We start from the raw sequence: 27,825 nt of genomic DNA, 5'->3' as shown, positions 1-27,825 counted from the left end.
TTAACAATGCAGTTTGAGTGGAACTTCTACTTTCTGCAGCATGCARAGATTCACTCCATCCCAAAAGAAAMCCATAGGCATTTGGCACWGTGCTTGCAGATACCCAGCAGGTCTCCATTGATAACATTTTCCYGTTAGTTAAGAGTCAGGGAGATGCAGTAATGTAGTCACATAATGAAACTTAAATCTGTGAAGCTATAATTGATGCGGAAGCTCTGGGCTTGGGCAACTGTCCTTRTAACCAAAATTTATTCCAGCTTGATGTTCTATCAAAGCCAGATGACTAGCCTATGGCATTGGTCCCTTGATTAAAATAATTCTGTGATATTTAATGCTACTAAGGTTCACAGACGCATATTTATTTAGTTGAACTTCTTAATATTTCTAGTTTACATTGATGTGTTTGTAACTAATWAATAGTATTCTGCTAACACATGGCATGATAAAGTCAAGCATTTCAAAGTTAAAATATGCTAGAATGAGGAGTGCCTATGCCAGGTATAAGGCCTATAATTGAGATAGCAATTTTCTATAAGTTTGTCTGACCACTGTCAGAAGAGGCATTCATAAGAATACAAGGAAAAAATGACACTGTGCTAACAATAATCATTGGCTATTGGTCACTCTAGAAAGGTACCTAAATAGTTTCTGCTAGAGCAATTTCCAGACTGATTTTTTATTGAACCAGGCATTTTCTGCAAAGTGTAAACATAGGTGTTTCTGCCTGTCTRTACCAGTAGCTCAGTAATATTTTATAGCTTCTCAGCAGCCCTCAAATACAGAGACTTGTTAAATTGTATAGTAAAGCTTACAGAAGATGGCATTCAGTGAAGTGTAAAAGTTTTAATAAGAATATTAATCAAGAACTAAAATCTTTTCAGCAGGTTCAGCTTGATAACTAAGTTTATGAGTTAGAGTACAGTATTAACCTCTATCATTTGCCTATCAGATAAAATATAATTATTTACCTAAATTAGTATTCATTTTTGTTTTGTGGTAGCGTAAAGTTTCTGCCATGCTTCATCTTAGAAATTAGATTAGGGATATTTTCTCTGCTATGAAGTCTAAAATTGCCTAAAATGCACATTAACCTTTGCATGTGGTATTTATTCAGTAATTCAGTGTGGACTCACTCAGGATGGACAATAGACACAGAGACACTAGCTTTTCCCTGCATTTCAGCACTTAATGGATATAAAAGGTTTGTTACTGTAACCAAATTATTGCTTGATGAGATAGATATATAGGGATTTGTAATCTCTGGGCTAAACTTTCTTAGCAGACCTTCTCTTTGAGAGACTGCCAAACACACGAATTAGACAGCTGTGGTTATAGCTTAACAGTTCATGTTAGCTCTGTGGGGGCTCCTCAGCAGTCAGCTGGTTTTGCCTTTTGAGTGGCATGTTGTAAGTTTAACACCACGGCTGCTCGATTCACACCTCTTGTACTAGCTGCTGATGGTTTAGCTCAGTTGGTTAGAGCATGGTGCTGCTAATGCCAAGGTTGTGGGTTCAATCCTCGTACAGGCTATGCTGGGGGTTGGACTAGATGATCTCCAGAGGTCCCTTCCAACCTCACCATTGTATGATTCTAGATGGAGACAACGTACCTGCAATGCAATTCACTGCCATAGTTCAGCAAAGGCCAGATTGTAGCTCTTCTGTTCTTACTTTTATAGGCTTTGAAGGATTATACTTCCCATGGCCAACATAGCTCCCTACTATGTGGGCACTGATAATTTCCTGTGCTTATTTTTCACCACGAGAAATCAGCATAAATAGTGTACTTCTCTACCTCCTGTCTTCTGCCACAGTTTAACAGAACAGGGTGCAGTGCAATCAATCAAAATGAGTTGTCATCCACTTATTCTTAAATATTTCTGTCTTCCTTCTTTGTACCACCAACCTCTCTATTGTTATTTCCACTCAATAGGAAAGCCAGGCCTCGCAGTTCTACCTCATGTAGGTTTACCTGTGGATGATCTCCATGTGAAAAACTGCACCGTCAGGCTACTGTGTGGCTTGTCTGCACTGAGAAACAAATGTCGTGTTAGCTATCCATGAACCCCTCACCAGGATGTGAGATGGGTTCCCTTGTGTGAGGTGAATGGAGCCCTTGGAAGAAGATGCCTTCCTCACACTAAGGACTATCTTTCAAAGCTTCACCAGCAATACAATGAACAGAAGATGAAATCTGTTCTCAATAAGTCTAGATCTGAAGCCATYTCTCCATTCTCAGCCATAGAGTTCATAGAGTTCATAGTGTTTTTCAAAAACTGTCACAGTCATTTTAAACAAACAAACAAACAAATTCAACTTCAATGCCTAATTTTTTTTTCCTATGGTCTTTTATGCTAGTTATGTCTGAATTAAATCTCTTTAAAAGCCCCAGTGTTCCTTGCAGAGAAACACTCAATAATTACCAATGTTGTAACATTCTGAATGATTTTTAAAATACCTCTTTACAGATTTGAGACTGTTTATTTTCAAATAGTTCTGCTTCTCAACTGAATGCATTAGGATGTTTATCTTGTTTGTTTCTGGGGGAAAGTGGGATATGAGCTTTCATTTTTACAAGCCCCTATAGACATCTGCTGTGCAGATCTCAAATAGGAGAAGTCCATTAGTAAATCTTCATCATTGCTTGTTTTATTACTGAATAAATGTCATAGTCTGTAATCCCAGTATTCTTTTTATGTTGTTCAGTGCTATCCTTGATAGTTACAGGATAGTTAGATCAATGGCTCAACAAATAGTCAATGCAGGAAAACTGGTATCATTTTCAGATATTTTCCTAGCTATTTTTCTACATAGTTTAAAAAGTGCTTTCTAAATTTGCAAGTGGCAGACCTTAGAAACCATCTGAAAGACCTGCAGGGAAAATTGTGTAGTCCCTTTGCAAATGCTTTATCTTAGTATACAGAAAAGATACAAGAAAAGGCTTTTTTGAGAGTAAAGTCAAAACTTGTGGTGCACCAATCCCACTGCACTGAACAGAGGGAAGTGCAAAATTATAGCACTTGGCCAAGCTGAGGTGTAGGGAAACCCCTTCCTCAACTGCCCTCCAAGCAGGAGGACTGACCAAACTGCAACATTCTTTGAAACATTAAGCTACCTCCATAGGCCAGTAGGAGTTATGCTGCAAAGCCACAACTGCTTAGCCCTTTATTTTCCATTAGTTTCTGCCTTTTTGCACAAGTTAAGAGACAGCTTTCCTGCTTCTCAAATAAAGGAAATGGTGCTGTGCCTGAATCCTGTGCAGTGTGTGCATGTACATGGATGCCCATAAGCTTGTGCTGAGGCAGAGAAAGGGTCCTCTTCCCTTCTTTGCTTTCACTAGTGGTTATCAGTTCTTTGTGTTAGTTATTTTTTGCAGATTTTTAAAGATAAAAAAAAATAAAGCAACGACTGCCATGGAAGAAGCCAAGGCCACAGTTCCACCAGTAGKTTAAGATATGCCAGACTTCTACCAAAGGAGACAATAAACTGCTGTGAGCAGCTCTTTCTTGCCCTTGAAGCAACCCTTGCCTTACATCACCAGAAGTGCTGTACTGTCACACAATGATCCTGATTAAAGCTAGCCAAAAATATAATTAGCTGTAATTTAGATTAACTTTCCAGTCTGATTCACTGTGCAGCTGCACAAATGCTTATACCACTGTATGGGAGAGGGTAGCACAAAACCAGGAATGAGTGCCTGGCAGAACTGGTACAGAGATTGTCTTCTTTGGTGCTAGCCTTAGCTTACATTTGCTTAACCTAGTTGTTAAACTAGGCACAAATAAGTAGCAATGTGTTGTGATGCAGCCCTCTAAGTCAGTAACTTGGCAAAGTCTCAGACCCCACTAAAGGGACACTGGGGGATACAGGAACCGGTACTGCTCAGATGGTATAGGAGACAGGATTATCAGAAGACACTTCGTCTCGTTTGGTTGGTGGGATGAAGCCACTGCACTTACCTCCTCCCTGAGACACAAGAGCAATTGAAACATTGTTGTGTGCTCTTTCTGAGCAGAAGGGAAAGTTAGCGTATATTCAGATGGAATGTGACCAGAAGGTGGTCCTCTCAGAACTACTGTTTCACAGTATCTGTAAATGCAGGCGGACATTATTTTCCTGAGTTACCTTTTCTTGGAAATAAATATGAGGGCTAGTAGCTTCTGTTAGAGAAAAATCAGTGATAACTCGAGGATAATAAAAAGGCTCCATGAGTAAAATATAGGTACCTGCAGTAGTTCTTGCGCACTAATCCAGTACTGTCCTAGAAAAGTTCCTGTGGGCAGTGAGGATTCTTGTGACTGTGTTTGGCTTTCTCTGGCATTTGGCAATAGAGTTTGGTGTTGAGTAGCTAATTATTCTTCCTGTAAAAAAGCTGTGTGCATGATTGAAGGGCAAGAGACAAGAAAAATATGTTTCGTCTTACTCTTTTTTTCTGCTAGTGATGCAGGGGTAGAGAGACTTACTGGGATTTGTTTGACTGCTACAGGGAACATGTTGTGTGCCTACACAGCTTAAACTGTTCTGGTGCTGGTATATAACTGCAGTCCTTAGGCAACCCTTGAAATATGACTTTTAATCATATTTCTCTTGACTATCCTCAGGAATGAATTGTCCTTGAATGAAAAGTTGATACATGTTTTCTTTTGTTGAAAACTCAAGTATTGTTTTACTTGTTTTTCTAAAAGCTTTTGAGCTTTGTAGCATTCTAAGTGGGATAAATACTGTTTTTACTTATTAGAGAGCAAACCAAATTGAACATAAATATTCTCTCTTGTCAACATTCAAGTTTGTGCCTTCTGTTCTGTCTTTCAAGGAAAACATATATCCTAAAAATCAAGCTAGCATTAAAGTTATGCAACTCTCTCTAAGAGAGAAAGGCCTTTCATGTCTATAAGATTTTAGAAATAATTCATTTTTTAACTACTTAAATATATGTTTTAACATTTCTTCATGTGGTTTTTTACTTCAGAGGCATAATTCCCCTGTTGCAAGCTATAAGCAACTCCTCTTAATTTCAGTGTAGCACAAACTCCCTTTTCCCCTTTGCTAAGAGAAGAGAAGTGTTGAACTGACTGGACTGAGCAGAACGGGAGCCTGTTGCCAGCCAGGAGAAAAAGCTCTTCAGAGAGCTGAGCCACCATGTTGGCAAAAAAGGGTCAGAGAAAGTGCTTAAATCTACTTGTTCAAAATTTTCTGCCTTGCATGGGTAGAAAATGGATACACGGGGTTTATTTACATGAAAGAGAGAGAGGAGCTGGATTTTCTGATATTAATCACCCAGATTTGCTTTGACTCAAATAAACGTTCCTCCTTACCTTTTGGAAAGAGCACACTTCTGTCATGATAGCCATAAATATAAAAGGGCTGCATAGTTACTTAATGTTTTATTATATTAACCTTGTTAATCATTTGTTGAGACTAACAGCAGATCACAACTGATACACAGATTTCACCTGAATTAAATATGAGAAAAATGTCATAATGCAAGAGGTCTTCAAAGCTATGAATGCAGGGCTGGACAGTTAAGCTTTGAGCTGCATTAACAGTAGGCTCTCTTTAGGTCAGGGATGAGAAGTAAGAAAATTACAAAAAGAAGAAAAGGCAAAACAATAAACCGAAGAAATTTTTATTTAACACACACTGTTTTCTTATTTGAGGGAGTTTTTTTTTGGGGGGGGGAGTGTAAAACAATGCCCTCTTTAATAAGTTAAATTTGAATATTTGGTTCAAGTCCAATATTTGGTCCATAGCTACTGTTACTTAACATATATAATAAAATCCTGGAAGTGAAGGCCTTGAATCATCTACTGCTGGAGAAGACTCTTCCACACCCTTTAAAACTTCCAGTAGCACAAGTAGAACTTCAAGCAGAAACGTAGATGTTATATCCTCCATGTCATGTATAAGTTGCTCATTTTCCAGCTGCTGGTTATATGAAAGGACAGCTCTTCCACTTCCATTTTGCAATTCTGTCGCATTGTTTCCATGTCCTTTGTACAAATGTCTGAAAGCAAAATGTTTCAGAAATGCTGAACCAGTTCTCTAAATATTAGCAAAATAAGCTGCTTTCGCTTTCCAAACTATCTTTGACATTTTAAAAAGAAGTTCTGCTTTGACATGTCTGAAATTTTTGGTTATATTTTCTATTTGGCTAAAACTACATGTTAATTTCTACCCAAATTCATAAGAAATTTTTGTTGCAAGTTGCCATGGTGCATGGGTAATGAAGAGTAACTGATTCCAATCTCCCCCAGTGTTCACAGACATGTGGAAGTGGTATCCAGAAACGAGGTATGCTTTGCAAGCAGCGTCTGGCAGATGGAAGCTTTTTAGAGCTTCCAGAGACCTTCTGTTCTGCTCCAAGGCCAGTTTCCCAGCAAGCCTGCAAAACCGAGGATTGTCCCAATGAATGGCTTCTGTCTGATTGGACACAGGTATGTTACTTGTATGAATGAGGTGTCCAGTGCTGGATGTCTATCAGCTTATATAATGGCACTGTTTTGTTCTGGTTTTGGAGGTGAAGTTCTTAGTCACTTGGGATAAAGGATCCAAACATGTTTAGACTCCACAAATACCCAGTTTTGTCCTGTAACCTGTTCTTATCATCCTGGTAGGGGATGTGATCACTAGTTTGTTGTCCTCTCTCTGGAGATTCCTCCACAGATGTGGTTTAGCCATGCAGCCAAACCATCAGACCTTTCTTCTGGGCTAAACAGAACCCTTGCACAGAACCATATATCCTTGACTCTGTTCACGCACAGCCTTTGCTCTTTGCTCTTTTCTTGGATGTTCATCCAAGGCATCCACAAAGAGTAATTTTTACTTCCCCGGGCTAAATGCTTTTTCTTTCCAAAGCCTGGCATTGAGGATGCAGTTCTGATGTCAATAGTCTTTTCCTCCTGAGACCTCTCCAGCCTTTCCCTATGATGCAGAGACATGAAGGGAGGAGTAACTCCAGTCTGCCATAGGCATATCATCATGGGTACACACACTAGGCCTCCAAGGTAGCATAGTCTCTTTCATTCTCTCATTCTAGAACACCACTTTTGCTATGTTGTCTAGGTGTTTCCTTCCTCCAGTTTAGGGATGGTAAAACAGACCTACTCCACTGAAGTCATGTGCACTTCCCCAAGTTTCCTTTCCAGTCCAAGGTGGCCTGAGAAAAATGTCCATTATATTTATGGAAGCATAACTAAAAATAAAATGTAGTCTTTTAATACCAGTAAGCATAAAAGCTGTTCCCCTAATTGCTCTCTCTGCCACTCTTCTTCTGTTTCTTCATATGAGGAAGTGACTACTGCCTTAACTGTGAAGGAAACACCAGACACCTCAGGTAGCTGTTCAACCTTAATCCTTCGTATGCTGATCTATCTTGAAATTTTAGTCAAATGAATGGGTGCTTTTGTGAAGTCTGCTGCCAGGGCATACATCTATTCTGGCAGAGAGGATGGCAATTATATTTCCAATAGAGTTGCCCTCCTTCACAAGAAGAGAAATTTAACATTTTTACTGCATAATTCATGTTAATATTTGTGCAATTCAAATTTTTACATACTAACACTTTTTAAAATCAAATATAACTTCATACTATCCTTCTCCATTTCATTTGAAGACTGTCTTTTTTTTGCTCTACTCACCCTTGTTTCCTCCCTCTCACTCTGTCTCCAGTTTCCGTTCTGGTATGTTTGTGTTACATCTATGTATACAAACACGTATGTATAACTTTGTGGACCTGGGCTCTACTGCAAGGAGTGCATTGGTCTGTGCTGCCAACCTTCCAGGGCTAACGCCACTTTCCAGCACCTTTACATGTTGCTGTCTGGGTCCCAGTGCCCCTGGGAATAACACTGCCCATATTCTCACTTACTGTGATGCTATGTACATAAATATAAAATAAACTAAGCATGCTAAATTCCCTCAAACAATGCAGACATGCCCTGAGTGCTTACAGTCGAGGATTAGATGGGCTATACTCTTTTGTGTAGAACGTGTTTGGTACCCACCAAGCTGAAATAACTTCTTGGTATCTGATGCACATATATTATTTGTAATAGAATGACGACATTGAAGCTCACAGATTAAGTTTGGCCTAATCTAAATGATTTTAGCATAAAAGTATTTTATCTGTGAGGTGAAACTCAATGTGTTCTGTTCTTGGCTGTGAACAGGAATTTTTCCACCCAGCAAACACAGACATATAGAAACAACGCACAAAGACAAGCTTTGTACTGTAGCAGAGTGCTGTTAAAACATGAGACACCACCCTAGAGAATAAACTGTAAAGAGACTACAGAAAGAATCATGCCCTCAAAAGTTAGAAAATACTTGATATTTCATCTCCTCRCTGTGGCCCCATTGTGATTATCTGTAACTGAATGGTCAGGCACTGTTCTGCTTTCTTCCACTGTAATGTTTTGGAATAGGTTACAGATCTGTACAGTGGTATAAGTATGCTTTAGGGGGACAGCAGGGGAARGATCAGTGCACTCTTTTCTTTTAATATACCTTGTTCCTAATGGTTCTTATTCTCTTCCAAGTGTTCAGTGAGTTGTGGAGAGGGCACCCAGACTCGAAATGCCATTTGCAGAAAGATGCTGAAAACTGGTGGTTCAGTCATCATCAATTCCTCCCTGTGCCCGCCTTTGCCGTTCTCATCCTTGGTCAGGCCCTGTGCCCTAGCCACTTGTGCAAGTAAGTGGGCAAGATGCTTGAGAGTGTTTGGAAAAAGGGGGCTTGAATATCCATCACTAAGAAATTCATGCTATCACATGCTCCATAGTCATCTTTTCCCCAATGTTGTTCATTATTGCAGAGTATTTGCTGTTATTGAATAAGAATTTCTGTCTACGAACACATATACTCTGTTCAGCAGCAAGACAACTAGTGAATAAAGCTATATATTTTACTGTTGGAACTGAGTCTGAGCCAATATGCTGGAAGGGAGCTGCTCATTTCTGGAAGAAGTGGCTCAAAATTCTGACTCAGATCTAATTTAACTCAAATCTAAATTACACAGCTGGAATATAGAGACTCAGAGATACAGCTCAGCATCTTGATGGCAGATACAAGTTAACACTGGGCAAAACAGCCACAAATAATATGGTTGGTATGGGATTTTTGTTCAATATAATTTAAAACCCTATTAATTCATTATATCAAACAGAACCCTGTATGACTTGGGGTTGCCAAGGAACTGTGCAACATACATTAGACGTATTTTATGTTGATGTTTTATATATTTTATACTGCCCTTCACAAGAGCAGTAATCTCCCTATATGCCCTTCCCTGGATTGCAGTAATCCAGGTGGACATGTAAAAATTTGAAAGTGGACTTGACTTCAACTTAAAGCAGAATATGAATCCTAAAACCTGCTAAATGTTGGGTATATCAGAGAGGACAGGAGATCTGACAGTCAGAGCCAAAGCTAGAATCAAGTATTCATGGTATTTACTAATAGTACCCATACTGTTTTGCTCACTGCTTCATAAGGAAGAGCTCTGTCATAGAGAGCTGGAAATTGGTATGACACCCTGAATTAATGTAGCTTAACAGTATCTGTTTTGTGTTTTTAAGCTTATTCCTGACAGTTTTGTTCTGTTCGGTGTTACCCCCTGAGGTAATAGCACTTTCTCTTCTCCTTACTGCTGTGCACTGCAATATTGTGCTTCCTTTCAAGGTTTGGATGATAAACATTTAAAAGTATCAGGTTCTTTCCCTTTGTCATATTAAGTAAAAGTCTTCATTCAAATACTTTAACAACAAGAGCTGCATTTCCTCTGGAGTTTTTTCCCTCTGTGAAGTTCTGTTCCTGGCACTTCRGCTTCTGCCTGTACCCTGGGCAAGACATTGGCATTCCTAAAATATGTCCTTTTATTGCTCTTGTCTTGATTGCTGCAACTTAATGTTGAGCAACTGGCCACCAGTTTCTCCCATTGTCCATTAATGGGTCAAATGCTGCCCGTGCCAATGTAAACTGCTTGTTTTATTTATTAGTGTCACATACTAATAGTATTAATGATATTTCAGGGCACAACAGGCCAGCTCATAAGCAAAGCCCCCATATCATGGCTGTAAAGAAAGTTTACATCCAGACGAGAAAGCAGAAGAAGCTACACTTTGTTGTGGGTGGGTATGCCTACCTGTTGCCTAAAACCTCCGTTATTCTCCGATGCCCTGCAAGGAGGTTCCGGAAATCAATGATTACTTGGGAGAAGGATGACAAGAGACTAATCAGCTCAGCGCACATCACCATTGCACCCTATGGTTATATGAAAATTCATCGTCTGAAGCCTTCAGATACTGGGATATACACCTGCACAGCAGGGCAAGCCCGAGAGTATTTTGTAATTAAACTAATTGGAAGCAACAAGAAGCTCATTGCTGGGCAATCAGCTGGCATTAAGGAAGAAGAAGCTATGAAAAAAGCCAATCTAAATGAAGCCTTACGATCTCAGGAGAAACATCTCAATGGGATTCTCTTCAATAGGAGCAAGGCTGAAAAACGAGGACATCTTGCTGACCTCAGCAGCTGGTATGACGACATTGTCTCAAGGCTGCTACAGCACAGGGGCTGGCCTGGTGAAAATCGGGAGTCCTGGGAAGGCCAGGAATCTACAGAGAAAAATGCATCCTCAGAAGAGGACCGGAGTCACGAGTATAGCCTCCCATTCACTATGGTCACTGAGCAGAAACGCTTGGATGATATCATAAGGAATTTGTCTCAGCAGCCTGAGGAGCTTAAAGATGTCTACACTGAGCAGCTTGTTGTACAACTGGCTCGTGAAGTTTTCAAGAGCCAATTGGAGTATCAGGAATCAGTCAAAGCACCAAGGCAAAGACTCGATTCTACCTCAGTGGAGTACCCTTTCCGCAAGCACGTTTCTGGCTTTGCCAGCTCGCTGAGGACTTCATCTGCTGAAGCACTTCTTCCCACCTCTGTGGGCTCACGCAGACCTGCTCGAAAGCCTGCCATCCTCCGAAAAATTTCAGCAGCACAACAGCTCTCTGCTTCAGAGGTTGTCACCCACCTAGGACAAACAGTGGTCCTAGCCAGTGGCACATTGAGTGTACTGCTCCACTGCGAAGCAGTGGGAAACCCTAAGCCCACCATCAGCTGGACAAAGAATGGGGAGGAGGTGAAATACAATGATAGGTAAAAGACATTTTTTAACTTGTAAGAAAGTATTTAACATTGTGATTCTTCAGTTTCCATTTCTAATACCTGTCAGTGCTGCAGGCAAAATCATATTTTGCAGAAGTGTGGTTTCATGGCAGAAAAAAGGGCAAATGGATGTAGAGTGGTAAACAGAGCACTCTGCTGCAAAACATGGATGGTAGGTCAGTCTGATGTAGCAAAAAGGAAATTTACCTTTATTTCAATATATATGTAAAGAAGAAGTTTAAAGCACTAAACTAGATAAGTGATTAATTTAGTTAGTAGAGCATTCTGTGTTTGGGGACTTGGGAGTTTTGGTGTATTTTCCTGTCTGAAGGTGGAGGCTTCTAGTAGGAAGACAGATTTTTGAAATACTAAGATTGATTAGATCATCATTTTCAGATTTCAGAGTTAATCCGTTAAATGAATAGGGCTGTTCTGTGACTCCCTCAGGTATTGTTTTGGACTAGTTCCAGGTTCAGGAGGATCTTCATAAAGGAAAATACACTCAACACATTTTCATGATTGATTGCAGTAGTTAAAGATACTTGAAAACAGATCTGGAATTTAGTTTTCTGTCAAGGGAGTTTGCAGCATAGTTCCCCAGGGAAGGGTTCCTTCTCCTCTGGGTATTTGAGTTACATTTTTAACTGTGCCTCAGTCAGTTTTCTCCAACATAATTAAGATGTAGAACATGAAGAAACAGAGCCTGCGTGCCTTCAACCCATATATCCACATGTAAAACTGCCCTGGAATAAAACTCAGCTTGCATTACGATCACCAGTCCCTGTTTGTGTTCTGACAGCAGTTGGAAACACAAGCAACAGTAGAGAAGAAATTCTTTTTGTATTTGTGCGTGGTTCCAGATAATCTGGCATTTCAACTAGCCTGAATCCGTGCAGAAGACCATAACTTGAGCTGACTACTGTTGTTTGAAAATAAATGCTGGTCATGTTAATCGTTAAATACCATGGAGCCCTATTTCATGGATATTTGCAACTATCTCTGTCAGCTGAACATGCTGACTTCAAAGCGTTAGTTTTCTGCTGTGAGTTCATGCATCCTCCTTTGCACAGAACTCCCACGGTTGCACTGTCTGCCCCTGGGTATAGCCTGAGAAATTGTGCCACAAAATGCTCTTATTAATGTACTGCAAAAATAGTACCATTTTTCCCAGAGGTAGCCTTTACCTCAGCATCTTTCAGTTCAACCATTTCTCTTATGTATGCTGCACATGTAGTGGTATTACCACTTTATCAGTACCAACTGGTAGCAATGCTGTTCATGCTGTTGATAGCCTCCCTATTTGGAGGGGAAGTTTGGAGTTGGGACCAAAGTTTGGAAGGGACCAACAACTTTTTTTTTAAAACACGTTTTAACTTCATAAGACCATAAGTGACAAAATGAGAAGGAGAAATATATTAAAAATTATTTAGCACACATTTGGAAGCTTTCTTTAAAAGTACTACAGAAATGTCACAAATATCTCATCAGGCAGAGAATACTGCCTCTTGACTTCTGTTACTTCCTAAATCAGAAAAAATACACATACTTCTATAAACTTTTAAACTGACCCTCTCAATCACCCATTTACAGCAAATTCCTGAGTCTAATGAAAGCTGCATACATGATGGCCATTATTTACATACACACTTCAGTGCAAGAGTAGACAAAAATAGACTCTTCTGAGTGCTAGTTACATGCTTAATCATGTGGGTAACACACATTTTTCTCATGTATGTGATTGAGATTTTGTGGCTCAGTTCTGTTTTGTGACAAAGTCTGTGAGGATAGGTAGTAATGCATATGGACACAGTTATAGTAACTGACACAGTATAAGACAGGTGTCCAAGGATCTGCTGCCAGCTCTTTCTGCACAAGATACTGCCCTGAGTTTAAACATCTGACTTTGGTAATAAAACCAAGCTGGTTTCAGTTTGGGAAATAAAAAGAGAGTGAGCAATGGCGATTTACATTGTGATCCCTATAGAACATCCAGTGAAGTCTTGATTTAGTAAAGATGCAAACAGACCTTCTATGTAATTATAAACTTAGTGTGTTACCTCCTTTCTCACTTCCACAGCTGAATCACTCCAGAACTGTTGCTTTTTTTAATGTACTAAATTTCCTGATTCTCTTTTTTTTTAATTTCTAAGCAAGTATATTAGATTTCATAAGATAAGGGAACATTTTGGAGGGCKGGAAGAGCCACTGAGAGCAAGAATGTTTCTTCTGTGGAAATCACATGCAGTCTTAATCAAGGCTTGGGCCCAGAGTATCCATTTGTTTGGCCATAGCCCTATGAAAATATCTTCTTGGCCTTTTGGCCTCCCCAAAAGTGGTGTGTACATATTTTCTTTGACACTGGCTACATCCCGCTGGAATTCTACCATTAAGTGATTTTTTTTTCTGTCCATTTGAAATGACTGTGATTCTACAGAAGGGAATGGAGGTTCATGTGTGGTTAATGCAGGACATTACACTCATGAGAAAATTACAACCATGGTGCAGCAATAGAAAGTTTGCTGTTTTGTTGATGGTAATACAGTCTTATGATTTCTGAAACTTTAGTTTTGATTTTTTTTTAACTTTACAGTGCTTATAAATCTTTTTTCCATAGAATGGAGAAAATGAGCCAGTTTTCCATCCCACTTCTGTCTTACTKGGAATAAGGAAATTAATACAACTCCTGCTTCCTGTACTAGCATTGAAAAGACCCAGTGAGGTGCGGGAGGTCAGAGAGTTGTGCTGAAGTCCAGCTCATGCCCTCGGTAGACTGGGTCTAGATTGGGTTATTTATGTTTTGTTTTATGATGTCGTATAGTAGACTACTGTTTTTAGGTTGAGTGATGCTTATCTGTTGTGTATTAACACGTATAGAGTTGCTAAGTACTCAGAAATAAAGGCACTGTAGCCATGGGGTTTGTTTGAATCMATGAGATAGTAATGAAGGGTTTTATACCTACTACCTACTTCCATGAGCTGTGCCATCTGCCTAATAGCATTTACATTTGACTCCTACTACATAGTTCCACTTGGAAAAATGAATTGCTTTAGCTTTAGTCTATGTACTGTCACAGTGAGATAAAACACAGGCCAGTGAAAGTGATAGTTTTTAGTTATTCAATGGAATGAAAACATATGACAGAAAAAAATGCTGCAGTTGAAAGTATTTGTATGATTACAGTAAAAGAAATACTGATCCTTAACTCAGGTTTGTATATACAGCCTGAATACACATTTCTCATGAGTTTTCGTATTCTCTTCTAAGATTAAATTGTTAGATTGATRCTAGCGTGGGTTCTGATCTATTTATCTCATCTTCATTGTCAATGCAGTTTCAGAGCCTGCTCGTATCTACACTAATGCCCGGAGACTTCTGTAAGCAATGGAAGTTTCATAAAACTTTCAGATTGGCTTTCTCAGGAATCAAATTTAACAGTGAAAATCTTCGAGGAATTTTTGCATTGTTCAGTAAATCTAGTGAGAAGCATTGTCTCTTCCAAGTATGCTGTAATCTCCATTGGTGAGAATCCTTTGGATATGRTACTTGAAAATAGCATTGTATTTTATAGCCAGATGTGAAGTGGAATGTAAACTGTAGGTACTACAGAGTCTATGTTAGGTATTTGTGAGGTGCCATCTGAATTAGTCACTGRTCTAGGTCATAAAAATATATTTTCATCTTGGAGATGATATGGTATGGAACAACTGAAATGAGTCTGATAAAACATTAAGCTGTGTTATTCTAAACACATAAATGAGATTCTGAAGACACAATGGTGATGGAAAGAATTGCTGCTTATGATATTTTATTCACCACTGAGAAACAAATCGAAACCTAACAAAAATAACAGTCTGTGAGAAAAATAGGGGACCCAGCCAAGATTATTGTATGTAAGGGGGCATAATAAAATACTTACTTTCAAGAAAAGCAGCTAAGCCAATTTGTGACAAACAAATAATAAAGGAAGAGGATCCTAGCTTTTTTTCTAGAGAAGGACATTAGCTGTTGGGATTGAAAGGTTGAAAAATGGAGCTACTTTGGCTGTGCTTCTTTTTTTTAAAGGCAGATAGCTACCCGGCTTGTTTCTGTTCCCCTCAAAAAAAATTTTGATAGATCTTGAGGTGATTTAAACTGACAAAGAGAGATTTAGATTAACAGAGTTGATTAAAAACAAACTATTTATGATCATTTGTGTTTTACAACGTCTAGTATCAAGCAAWTTTTTTCCTAAGTAGCAATAACAGCAGAGCATGTTAAGTTAAAGAAGTATTTCTCAATCTAAAGGTGATAGAAAAATTTCTAAAAGCACCTTTATTTTTTTTAAAAGGATTTATGTGTGTTTGATCCAGGATTGACTGATCAGACTACATACTATGTTTGCACCATGCAAGCAATATGTATGTATACAATTAGCACTGGCTAACTAAAAGTCTATCCTTTTTTGTCTAAGTCTTAAGAGACAACAACCTTTAATAGTAGATGTGGGAAGGGATTTTAATCAGATTTTTTTGKTTTTTTGTTTTTTTTTTCTGTGCTTGTAGGTATTATGATTATTATTTGTTTTGTAAATGGACATTTTACTGGGCTCTTGCAAGACTAGGCTGACACAAGACAGCTTGTTCCACTTATTATTAATCATTATTACTTTGCAAAAAGATCAAAAAACAAATTTAACTCATTTTTTTCCTCTATAATACATTTTGATGAGTGGCCCTAATATGGTTTGTGTTAGACAGCTACCACCCACAGTGTTGARTGAGATCAAGTATCTCTAGCTTTTGGGTCTATGAGACAACAGCTTTCTTTCAAGGCAGGAAAAAAAAGTAACTCATCAGTTCCAGGATTTGTGAGCRGACATTTATTATACGTCTTTGATGGGCTTTTCCTTCCCTTGCTCTGACCCTTGGCAGTGTCAGTCACAGCCTCAACTACGACGTTTATGTAGAACAGCTGCTGAAAATTTCTGATGAGAGAAGCAATTTGTCATTAGATCTTATCAACAGTTTCAGCTTAAATTTAGCAGAGACGTGCAAATAATCAGGAAAAATATGGTACTGAATATGAGGATATACAAGCACTGATAAGAGCYCAAGGACTGAATTCTTGCTTATATAGGTATAAAACAGGAGTTATATCACTGTAAAAACAGTATGTGCAAACATGAAACTAATATCGTATTCATCCCATCTGACTATAGGCAGTACTGAAATCATCATAGGTTCCTTTGATTGGCAGAATAAAGAAATAGCTGATTCAGCCCAGCAGGGAGCTGAAGGTTCCTCTTTGCCTTTACTGACTGTTGCAGGAGTTTCTAGCAATCAGGGAACTTTAGCCTACTTTAGGTTGTTACACTGACCCTGTGATTCACTTCACTTCTTTATGTCCAGCTTTACTAGGTCTCACAATTTTCTGTTGCAATAATTTGTCTTTTTCTTTGCTATTACTGTGTCTACTTAGGAGTTGCAGAACTGGGATACAGAGAGGTTAGATGACTTGCTCAGTCTCACATACAAAGTGACATAGCAGGAGAAGATATTTCATGAGCTCTAAACTATTGTCCTAAATACTTTCTCTAATATGTGTAGCAAAATCAGCAGAACGAGCAGTGAAGTTAAAATGTACTTTAAGTAAATTTAAGCCTGTAATGGTAATGTAAGGGTTTGAATTTCTTAGTAGGCTTTTAAATATATCTTACAGGCCTAGAAACACAAAYATGACCTAAATATGTATAGATTATGATATGCGTACTTATTTTCACTTGAGTTAAGAGACTTTTACTTTCTTTCTTTCCCCACTACTCCAGGGTGCTACTTCAGCCAGATGACTCCTTGCAGATTCTAGCACCTGTGGAAGCTGATGTGGGTTTCTATGCTTGCAACGCATCCAATGCCCTGGGATCTGACTCTGTCTCCATTGCTGTGACTCTAGCAGGTAATAGTTTGCTATCTGAGACTCCAGGATGGTCCCTATCATTTGCATGATTCTGGCCAGAAAGTTTATGGGAGTACAGATGAGTCTGGAAGCCAGAGTGTACAAGCAGGGTGGAAGGAGGTAGACTCCCAATGCACATTCAGTTCTAGTGCCCTCAAAAGCCCTAAGGCATGGTCCAAGCTTGCAGTGATAGTTCATGATGTTTGGGGGGGTTGTCTGCAAGTGATATGTGCTTTTTCTCACTTTCCATRCCTGAAATGAGCCCTCCAGCCCTGCTCATGGACAGTACAGTCCAAGCATTCCAATTGGTGTACTTCGTTTTAAACTTAATGGTGGTTCCTTCAAGTCTAGCAGACTGATTCAGGGATTTATTCAGGTATAAGCTAAGCAAGCATGAAGTATACTGGAGCCAAAGAGCTGTCCGCTTGTGAGACCAAGCCTCACATCCTGTCTGATCTGCTGTGGTACAAGAATGGCTGACACTCAGTTGCTGGCAAATAGAATTTCACAAAATATTATCTTTTGTGTTTATATTCCTCCAGTAATGGTTCAGTTTTACACCAGACTAAATAGGCTTTGTTAGTTTAGATTTCGGTTCTAAAGAAAACCCACCCAAATAAAAAGTAAGGGGAAATAGGAGATTGTATGTGAATCCAGATTCTTCAGAGTAAGTTGGTAGGCTATTCCAGCAGGCTCACAACCACAGCAGAATTGGCAGAAGAGGGAATAGGMAGCAAAAAGATGAATGACAAGCTGTTGCAGAAAATGCAGGGGAAGAGGGTCACCACTGAAGGACTGTGACAAGGCAGAGAGATCTAGGAAAAGCAAGATACTATGCACCACAAAAATGAAAGGAAACATTTAGAAATACTAGAAAGCTGATTTGTAGTTCTGTGTTTGACAGTTCAGGCTGCTGTGTTTCACTGTACCAGCTCCAAAATATGGAGGCATTTGAATGGCTCCCATGTGCAGTCAGTGACTGTAAGCTGCCAATGCATATATGTATGACTAAAGGGAGGAATAGCTGTTGATGAGCTTGAGTCTTTTTTGATATCTAACACAGAGATAATTTCCAAATAGAGGAGCATAAGGAAACCTAAGTATGCAGCAGTGGCCAGCTGGAAAGAGACCCTATCTGTTCCTTTGAGCTGAATCTCCAGGGCAGAAAGGGAAGAGCTACGTCAGAGCTATGTAGATTATACAGAGGTAAAAACAGGGAGTGGCCTGCCTTATACTCCATATATATCAGGAGTATCTCTGCTTAATCCAGGGCAGTAGTACTGCTGCTAAGGTGGTACAGTACTTTATGAGTAGCAGTTTTACAATATAACTCTGGTGATGCACCGCAGGAACCTGAACATGAAGTCTGGAAGTTTTCAAACTACCATACTGTCCATGTTGTTCTGGTAGGTTTGGAAATCTCTTTAGTCAAATCATAATCTTTGTATAATGTAATTTGTGGAGGCAACTTGATACGAAACTGTAGAAAAGTAAGCTGAGCATTAGGTATACATACATGTGGAATAGATAGACCAGTAGCTCTTTTAATCTAAATAACTATCAAGGTTATAGTTTATTTTGTTTAGATAAATTAACATTCATGCCCCGCAGACTCAAGCTAAACTCTGCTTAGAAGCTGCTGTACATTAGCATCTCCCATCCAACCTGAACATCTTATCAAATTAGGCAGTAAATAAGATACTGAGCAGTTTTTGGAACAAAGCAACAAACCTTTCAGCATAATGGAAATACTTTCTCCAAAAGACTGGAAAGCTAAGCCCATCTTTARAGGGAGCAAGAAAGTGGCCAGAGACTTATTTCATTGAAGAATTTTCTGATTAGTTTAGAACGTGGATAGAAGAAAGACAGTGGAATATGCTTCCGTTTTCCTGAATGGTTTGCCACTCTTTAATTAGCTGAAGAGCTAACAGAACTTTTATTTTCCTGATTGGTTACCACAGTCTCATCATAAGATTAAAGTTCGGTTAGCTGTTAGAAAAATACTAAAGCTATCAACTAGTCTTTTGTTTTCCTGATTGGTTCCCATAATCTCTGGTTGATTGGTTGATGTCTTAAGCTATCAACCAGAGATTACGGGAACGAATCAGGAAAATAAAAGGCTGTTTTATCTTAAGTATTTTTCTTTCTTTACAATTTAGTCATTGCCACAAAACATCAAAACTTTTGGRAATATTTCAGCAATAAAGTGCAATATTTTACTATTCTTAGGCATTAGAAGCAAGAAAAGAAGAAAATTATACTGATCTAGTAGAGATTCCAAATAAAAAGCATCTTTTAAAAGCCCTGGAAATACAGCTATATGCAGCAATTTATAGATTTATATGAGATTTTCAGAACGCTCCATGAGTTCAGTGTAACCACATTCCTTTTGTCGCCTGCATCTGCTCTTCCTAAGCCACTTCCAGATCGACAGACAAGTGAAACCAGTGGTACACTTTAGCGTAAAACTCCAGTTTCTGGGGTTAAATGATGATATTTGGGTCTGTTTGATAACTGCCCACTTATTTAAAGGAGGAAAAAATCTGCTCCCAGATTTTTGGATAAAGATGAGTTTATAGCACTGAGACAAAAACATCTAAGTCTCATACCATTAAAAGCAATACAGTCATGTTGGACTCACTCATGTTCTGTTTCTTCTGCCACCATCTTGCCTGCAGAGCATTTTGGCTCAGGCTGAGGGCTACCTTAATGTAATATGAACACTCCTGGTACTTCATTCCCTTTACTCAGAGCTAAGTCTGGGTGTCTCTGAGTTGTACTGTTTGCTGTAGGTATACATTAACAGTGCCACTATGTTATAAGTTGCCAAAATGTGCTAGCATCCCTGATGATGGGTAACTCCATAGCTAATTTCACACAGAACAACAGTAGGRCAGCATCTTGACCAATGCTCATTTGCTTACTATAATGCTGATATTGGAAGTCTAGCAAAAACAGTCTGAATCGTTTGTTGCTGGTAGAGCAGGCATCTTTGTCAAGGAATAGACAATGTTAATGCATAACAGTGGTACCATGGGCTGTAGATAAAGCGGAACTGATTGCATTACAGAGAGGAGCTTGTGTTATGTCCCTCATCTGACACTAGCCATTATAACTTTCCAGTTATAGACAGATCTTCCCTTTAGTAATCCTAATGCTTCCACTTTGCATTAAAGAAAACATGATAAATGTGTATAAACAGCTTGCATGTTGCTCTAAATCTCTTACATTATTATTGTGCCTATAGCCATTACTCAGGCTTCTTTGTCCTACATTTGGCCTTTGACAAATGATGCTGTTTGGGTTGCAGTATCAGGCAAAGGTCTTGCTGCAGTCCCCTTGTGCTATTTATTGATTCAGCTGGTTCTCATATGTGCATGTATGTCTTTAATGCTATTCTGCCTCTGCACTAAGTATCTTTTCTTTTTTCCCCAAAGGCATATTTACCGTGAAATGCAGTGATCCTGTAATATCATAAAGAGCAGATTGCCTCATACACCAGCATTGCCCCATATGCAGCTACCTAGCTGTCCTTGTAACTGCTGCCTTACAAGTGTATTGTTGACTAGATGCCCAGTGGGAGTCTAGTGTATTTGGTTCAGTAAACTGTGGTGCTTCTATTCACAGGAAAACCACTGATAAAGGCATCAAGAGCTACTGTGATCAACACTGAATTGCCTGCTGTCACTGTTGATATTGGAAGCACAGTGAAAACAATCAAGARAGCAAACGTTACCATTAGCTGCCAGGTTGCAGGTGAGAAATGACTCGGTCTTTCCTGCTGGCACCTACAGCTATGATTTTCTGTGGAGTTCTTTGCTATATTGGTGTCTGCATGTGCAGCTGGATGAAACACCATGGTCTTAGTTTTCTGTGACTCAGCCAAACTTCTTTCCCTCTATTAATTCTTAGTATWTCTTTTATCAGCACTGACAAGAAAAGCATGGAGGCTTAAGAAAATTGGTCCAGGACTGYAGGGCAGTCATCTTTGTTATAGATGCACGTTGCAATGTGGACACAGCGAAACTGTTTGGCTTTCTTACCTGTTGGGGATGTTTGCTGGAATATAAGCATGAACTGACTCAGTTCCTCAATGATGAAGCTCAGAAAGTACACTCCAGTTAGTTTCTTCTTTTATTGCCAAATTCTATTTTCAAAATGAAAGCTATGTTAGCACACTTTCTGATTTTTCTTTTTTTCCTTTATTTTTATCTTGAGATGCAGAATTTCAGACAAATTCCACTGCAACTGRGATTTCCCTGATACTGTTTTTCAACCAGAGACTTAATGTCCTTTGCTCTTACAATGGTAGCTTGCCTGTTCTCAATAGCAACCAAATATGGTTAACCTTCTCAGTGTGTTGCAGTCCTAGGGCTATTTGTGAGAAAGGTAGTGGTAGGTAGCTGATGTGGGGACAGTGGGAGGAAGAGAAGAAGGATTACTGGAAAATCTCTAAAGACCCAGGATCAAAATCTTAAATTCATTATACTTTTGTGCATAGTGTGAGGGGTAGAGGAAGGAAATGATTTACAAAACCTGAAATGAGCCATGCAGATATTGCATGAATATATGCTGTGGAGGCTTGTATGAAGCCCCTTATATCTTTGCATTAGCTTTGTCCAAGAGCTACCAGGTACTTGTGATGACTGCAAATAGACAYCTGTACTGCAACAATGTCGTGCATTCTGTGATGTTTCCTGTTCACATTAAGAAGYTAATGGTTGTGAAGGCTCCTTCTTTCAATGGGTATTTGGCTCACATTTGCACTATTTGGTCATCTCTTATTTAGTGAGGCATGCATAATAGGCGTCAACATAACATGTGCAACTCAATATTAAGCTGAGATCCCAATGAATTAAGTACACTCAACGGGATTCATGAAAGAAAATTACAGTATCATTTTTCCTACTAGCTCATGAAGGATTAAGTTCAGTATCAGCAATCCTGCTGTCTTCTCAAGATGCTCTTTCCACTGCAAGCAGATCAATTTCAAATGTTTTTCAGAGAAGGAGAGGAAAGTTATATTCTTCTTTGCAAAGGCTCTTCATGGCCACCTGCACTGAGAGTGTATGAAAGAGAGTAAATATAACAGTAACATAATTATTTTGTATTATTATCTTTGGTTTCCCTCAGCAGCAGTAGATAGAAAGAATCTATGAGTATAAACAGTGATTGCTGATTTAGGAAATGTGGCCATTCTCTGTCAATATAAAGACATGATGAAAAGAATAGGGTGTGGCAGAACAAAGTTGCTGCAGTCCTTATTGCATCTGAAAACCACAGGAGGTGAGTACTGTATGGCCAGGGCAGCAGGAAGGAGCAATGATTCAGTGCCTATTCTGACAGGAGAATCACCCTACTTACCTACTTACCATGAGACTGTATATCCACGGTGGAAAATTTTAGCAGTGTCACAGTAGAATCACTGGCTTCCCTCCTGAAAGAATGTGTAATCTATCTTTCCAAGCTTTTTCACTCACTGGAAGCATCACTATTGCCTCACCAGCATCATCAATATCGCAGGATACTGCTTTCATCTGTGATACTGAAGAAATTTGCTTAAATCATAATTTTATTCGTGGGTATTTATCTCTCTATCTCTTGTTGCTGCTCCACAGAAAACACCAATTACTGTATAACACTAAAGATTAGTGCTATTGAAATTATGATACAATCATAAACTACAAGCTGTGATGTTACATGGGGAATAAAAGAATGAGAAGTTAGGGCAGGGGAATTTTGGAGTCTCTCCAATCCTATTTTCATACAAATAGCATTAATAATTCAACATCAATAAGAATTACAAAGAATGTGACATCTGGGAAAAGATACAGTACTAGAGTGRTGCTGTGAGCTGCCTCAACTATGCCTGGAAAAGATACTATCTCCTAAAAATTATTTAGGAACCTGATAATAAGCAGTTTTTCTTCTAATGTAAGCACATTACCTTAGTTTTGATCATCATATCAGCATTATGATTATCCAACCTTTTAATATCTTTGGAATTGTAAGGAGAAGAATAATGCGCTATTGATTTAGCAGATGTGTCATATAAATAAATTTATAAATAATTTCTCCATATAGATAACATGAGGACTATATCGTTTGCCAGAGTTCCCAGAAGGCATTCTGAGATGATGAGGTGGCTACCAAAGCATAGTAAATTCAGGTGCAATGGTTAATGCAGTAATGTCTGATAATAAAATAGAAAATAGAAGGTGAGAATGACATGGAAATTATTCTAGACAAATTCAAAAATTATATGGAGGCTCATCCGGATAAAAATATCTCTTCACACAACTTTGTAAAGCCATGTTCTTTTTTCCCTCTAGTACTTTCCCTCTTATTATTTCAGAATGCCTCAGAACCGGTACAGCAATTGAGAGTTGTTTCAGATGAGATTTTGGTGCCATTCTTTCCTTGCCTCTTTCATCTCGTCATTCAGAGCTGCATATCTATCACTGTGCTAAAGACACGATGGGCCTTTATTGACAACCAGCAGGACAGCAGAATGAATATTAATATGAGGAACGTTAAGTGTAAGGGTTAGTTATGACATTATCTAAAGCTGCTCCTGCTGTCACRAGACAGAAATACACACTTCCTGCTGGCAGGTGCTGATAGGCCTGGAGGAGCCTAGGGAGTCATTTTGTATAGCTCTTCAGCTATTTAGGAAAGGCATAAGCACTGCCAAAATCTGTGTTGTGAACTGAAATCTATAGATTGTAGTAATAAGACAAAGGAAAGAAAATCATCCTGGATRTATTACAGTTTAGTTAGCCCCTGATATGAATTGCCTCAGCATCAAACTCTGTTCTGGTTATACCAGGAACCTGTGCTGTAGGTTTGCTCAAACTAGAAAAAACAGTTACATTTCATGTGTTATGACCTTGCCGCTTTATCTATGGAGACAAGCATGTTTTAAAAACATGGTTAGTGAGTATGTTCTACCATAGACCTATCCAAAGCTGGGCCTAAACAAAATAACTCCCACCCAAAAGTCACTCAGCAACTCTGCCTTTCTAGTATGGGCAATTTGATTTCTGTGGCCAGCTTCACTTCCAGATAGGGAGCAATTTGTATCACATCAGTATCACTAGGAAGCGTTCTTCAGAATTCGGCACTTGAAGTGTGTTTCCTTGGCMCAGTGTAGTTCCACGCAGACATGTTCACTTGGGTACCAGAAGGTTTGTTCAACCTGGACCCAGTTACTATTGAAAACAAAGTTGGATGTGAAAGGGGAAAATGATTTTAAAAATCTGGTCCTGAGAGGATCCCTATGTGGTGCCTTTCAGGCCGTAGGACTTCTAAGCATCTTGTAGACTTGCCTACTAAGCATCATGTGCCAGTCACTGTGATTGAAAGCTAATTTGAAATAGTGACTAAAAATATATCGCAGTGGTCTTTCCTTGTATGGGCTTCTGTCCGATTTTATTGTTTTCACACTTTTGCAGCTCTCCTATATATTCCTTTCTTCTGAGTTTCGTTTATATGTTCAAGATTGTCTTTTCTGAGTTCTCACTTTGTTTTTGACCCATATTTATTCATCAGTTATGCCAGATTATGACATACAAGTTAATATTTCAGAACCCTGTGGGATGAAAAGCAAGTCATTACTGCTAGATCCTTGTATTACTATTCTTCCTTTCCCAAATGCTCCTGTTTTAGCAAAATTATCTTGATCAGAATGCACAATTCTACTTCTACATATYCCAGACACTCTTTGCTGTGAGGGATACATGCACAGTAATGGAGAGGAAAGCTGAAGAACAGACTTGGATAACTATTCACCAACTGTTGCCTCCCCAGCAAAGTGAAGTTTGTCTCCAGCCCACATCTCTCAGACATTCAGTCTTGGTGATTGTTTCTGCAAAGCAAATAAACTCAGCTTGGAGGACTCTGTCCTCTGTCATTCACCACTGCCCAAAAAAACTGATTGAAATGCTCTTGCTACCCCTTGTGGCAATGCTGTGCAATAGTGGTTTTGCTCATGTCTGTACTGGCTGTATCCTATTCCTGTCTTGAAATGCCTGAGGCCTATACATTTTACTAAAGGTGGAAGCACACAGGAAAATGAAGTTGTTACTCACTGCCATTTACAACATTTCTTGTCTTCATTAAACCAAACTATAAAAATAGCTGTATTTGGTTTCAAATCATTTGCACTTTGTGTGGAAACTTGGATTAAAGACAGAGAAAGAATAAACCTTGCATACTGCAGAGGTGCTGGGCCCCTTGTGGGTTTAATGCATCTTTCCTAAATTAAAAATAGTGGGTCTTACCCTTAACTCCTTGCTAGCTCTTCCCCTACTGAGATAAGTGGATACAAGAAGAATCTGCCCTTTTGGACTAAGGCTATTTGAGTAATTGTCTGCAAGAGGTAAATTAGCGTAATATAATGTTGCCAACTATCATACTCACTAATTCTGTCTGTCTATGTTTATTTACTCTAAGTCCCAGCTTGTCAAGGTTGCAGTCTTGTGAGATCCTCAGCCTTCATGTCTCTGCCTATCCTTCTTTATTATCCTCAGCAGTCCTCATCCCCCCTCTTCTCCTACTGATCACATTTAGTCTCCATTGTTTTCAAGAAAAAATGGAAAGTGCTACTTAAATTCAGTCTTAAAGCTCAAAGAAAATGAAGAGAGCCCTGCTAGAGGTGGGAGAAAACTCAGTTTTATAATTTTATAAACTTGTGATTGTTTCTTTCTGAGATCTGACTTCTGGTACTTCCATGACTAAGTTTGTCAGTATGCTTAAGATGAAAGTCTGTGCACCGTAAGAAACTTCTGCAGAAGAAAGAGTGGGTCATTCCTGCATGAGAGTGGCGTTGAAATGAGAAGCACTGAGATGCCAGTATTTTGCCATTTCTAGGACTACAGAACTAGGAGAGTCTCCATTTTCTCTCCTTCACACTCCAGAACATCACTCCAGAAGTGACCTCTCCAACTTCCCTTCCCTGCTCCAGACACACAATAAACATACAGTCTTGAATAAACTCAAGGCTTGAGTTTGTTTGGTATCCAGCAGTTGTTTGAACTCCCCTGAGGGCTCTGCCTTGACACTATGGAAAGAATTAGAGTGCGATTTTAAGTGGTGGTTGGCCCACCCAGGCCACATAGGTCAAAGAATAGCAGCCAGATGGAAAAGCAATATATTGGTCCTCTCCTGATTGGGGTTCAGAAATAGGCCAACAGCTCATCCTTTTTTAAAAAAAATGGATAAATATTTGAAAACAGCAATATAAACAAGAACCAGGATATGTCATAAGGGGTCCAGATTAGTGTATTGTGTTTGCCCTTGGACAAAAATGAGGAAAGCCTACTTGTATTTTATGTAGCCTCTTTTCTGCCACTGCCTGAATGTGGATAAGACCTTCTGCCCTTACAGGGCTACAGTTTTCCATCCTAGCCACCAAACCCAGATGTAGTCCTCCCAGGTGTCTTGGCAAAGTCACCAGGTGGCTCTGAGGGAGGTGGAATATAGCCAGAATGCTTTGATATGAAGGAAAGGCAAAGCTTCGTTTTTCCTCTTATGACTGCTCTTGTTTAGTGACACGTTTGAAATCAGCCAGTCAGTATGAATACAGAAGAGTGGCTGGTCATTCTCAGTGAGCACAGTCTGAGGTATTTCTGCTGCCATGGCCACAGAATCGTCAAAAAGAGTGACTTCTGTTTTGTGATGTGACTATACAGTCCGAAAGGTGCTGGTGATGGACAGAGGAGTATGTCACTGTGAAATAACTGCCTGTGAGCATGTTCTTACCTGACAGTAAGTACAAGGAAGCCGCACAATCATGTGAAAGAGGAACTGAGTCCCACTTACAGAGAGTATTGCAAGTGAAAGAACCGATGGGAGAGCACACACTCCAGCAGTTACCAGGATGAGTGCCTTGCTAATCGTCACAGCCATGGGTCCACACAGTAACTGTTTTCTCGCAGCCACAGCATGTCTATCATGTCTATTCAGTCTTCCAAATACCATTTCCAGTAAACTAACTGTTCAGCAGTCAGGCAACACTGACTAACCTGATGGATATTTAAACCAAGGCAGAGATTTCTATACCCGAGGAACCCCATCTACTGAGAGAGCAGTCCTGCTGAGTACAGATCAGAGCCTATTCCTACAAGAGGCACCAAACAGAGATAGTTGGACATTTGCTCAAAACACACAAAAGGAGGAAATTCTTCACACAGTGGTAATGAATCTGTGACAATCTGTTGCCTGAAGGTTCCTGTTTAGACCACTGAAACCACTTTTCTAAAGATGTAAATCCTAACCTTTTGCATAAGTTTAAAGGGAGGTTTGACAAATTCACTGAAAGTTACTAAATACACAGAAATGACTTCTGGTTCAGAAAGTTCCTCAGCTGAAAGTAGTGGGAGGCTGGGAGAGTGTTAGCAGGAAGCATTGTATATGCTTGTCCTGTTCTTACATTTCTCTAGGCATAGCTTATGGTGTTGTCAGAGGCAGGCTACTAGGCTAGATTAACCTTTGTTCTGGTCCAGTACAGGCTTGTTTTAAGAGTGGTAAGTTCCGAGTTCACTTGTGTAGTTCTGGGATACTAACAGGGAAGACTTCAATTCTGCTTTGACTGTTCTGTCCTGTCTCAAGGAGATCTGAAATAAAAAGGCAGATGCCATGAAAGAGCTGACTAAGCATATCAGAGTTGCAAAAAAAAGTCAGTTGAAAGTTGTATTAAAAGATTGTTTTAATTGTTCTATCTTAACTTTT

The 27,825-nt window shown here is 39.3% G+C and overlaps 1 protein-coding gene across 2 annotated transcripts in view; it reads left to right on the top strand.

Annotated features, from left to right (window-relative positions):
* ADAMTSL1 (ADAMTS like 1) overlaps nucleotides 1-27,825 on the top strand; it is a 207,596-nt gene that overhangs the window by 143,492 nt on the left and 36,279 nt on the right. For both annotated transcript variants that reach the window (XM_085326227.1, XM_085326228.1), the window contains 5 exons: nucleotides 6,254-6,433; nucleotides 8,537-8,690; nucleotides 10,028-11,153; nucleotides 16,967-17,094; nucleotides 20,722-20,850. In XM_085326227.1, coding sequence (XP_085182353.1) covers nucleotides 6,254-6,433; nucleotides 8,537-8,690; nucleotides 10,028-11,153; nucleotides 16,967-17,094; nucleotides 20,722-20,850 — 1,717 coding nt within the window. The remainder of the gene's footprint in view (nucleotides 1-6,253; nucleotides 6,434-8,536; nucleotides 8,691-10,027; nucleotides 11,154-16,966; nucleotides 17,095-20,721; nucleotides 20,851-27,825) is intronic.

The sequence above is a fragment of the Rhea americana genome, unplaced genomic scaffold, assembly GCF_003343005.1.
Source record: "Rhea americana isolate MKP2758 unplaced genomic scaffold, rheAme1 scaffold_129, whole genome shotgun sequence".
In the NCBI taxonomy this organism is placed as follows: domain Eukaryota; kingdom Metazoa; phylum Chordata; class Aves; order Rheiformes; family Rheidae; genus Rhea; species Rhea americana.
The sequence above is the reverse complement of the archived record's forward strand: the minus strand, read 5'-3'. Positions and strand labels throughout refer to the sequence as shown.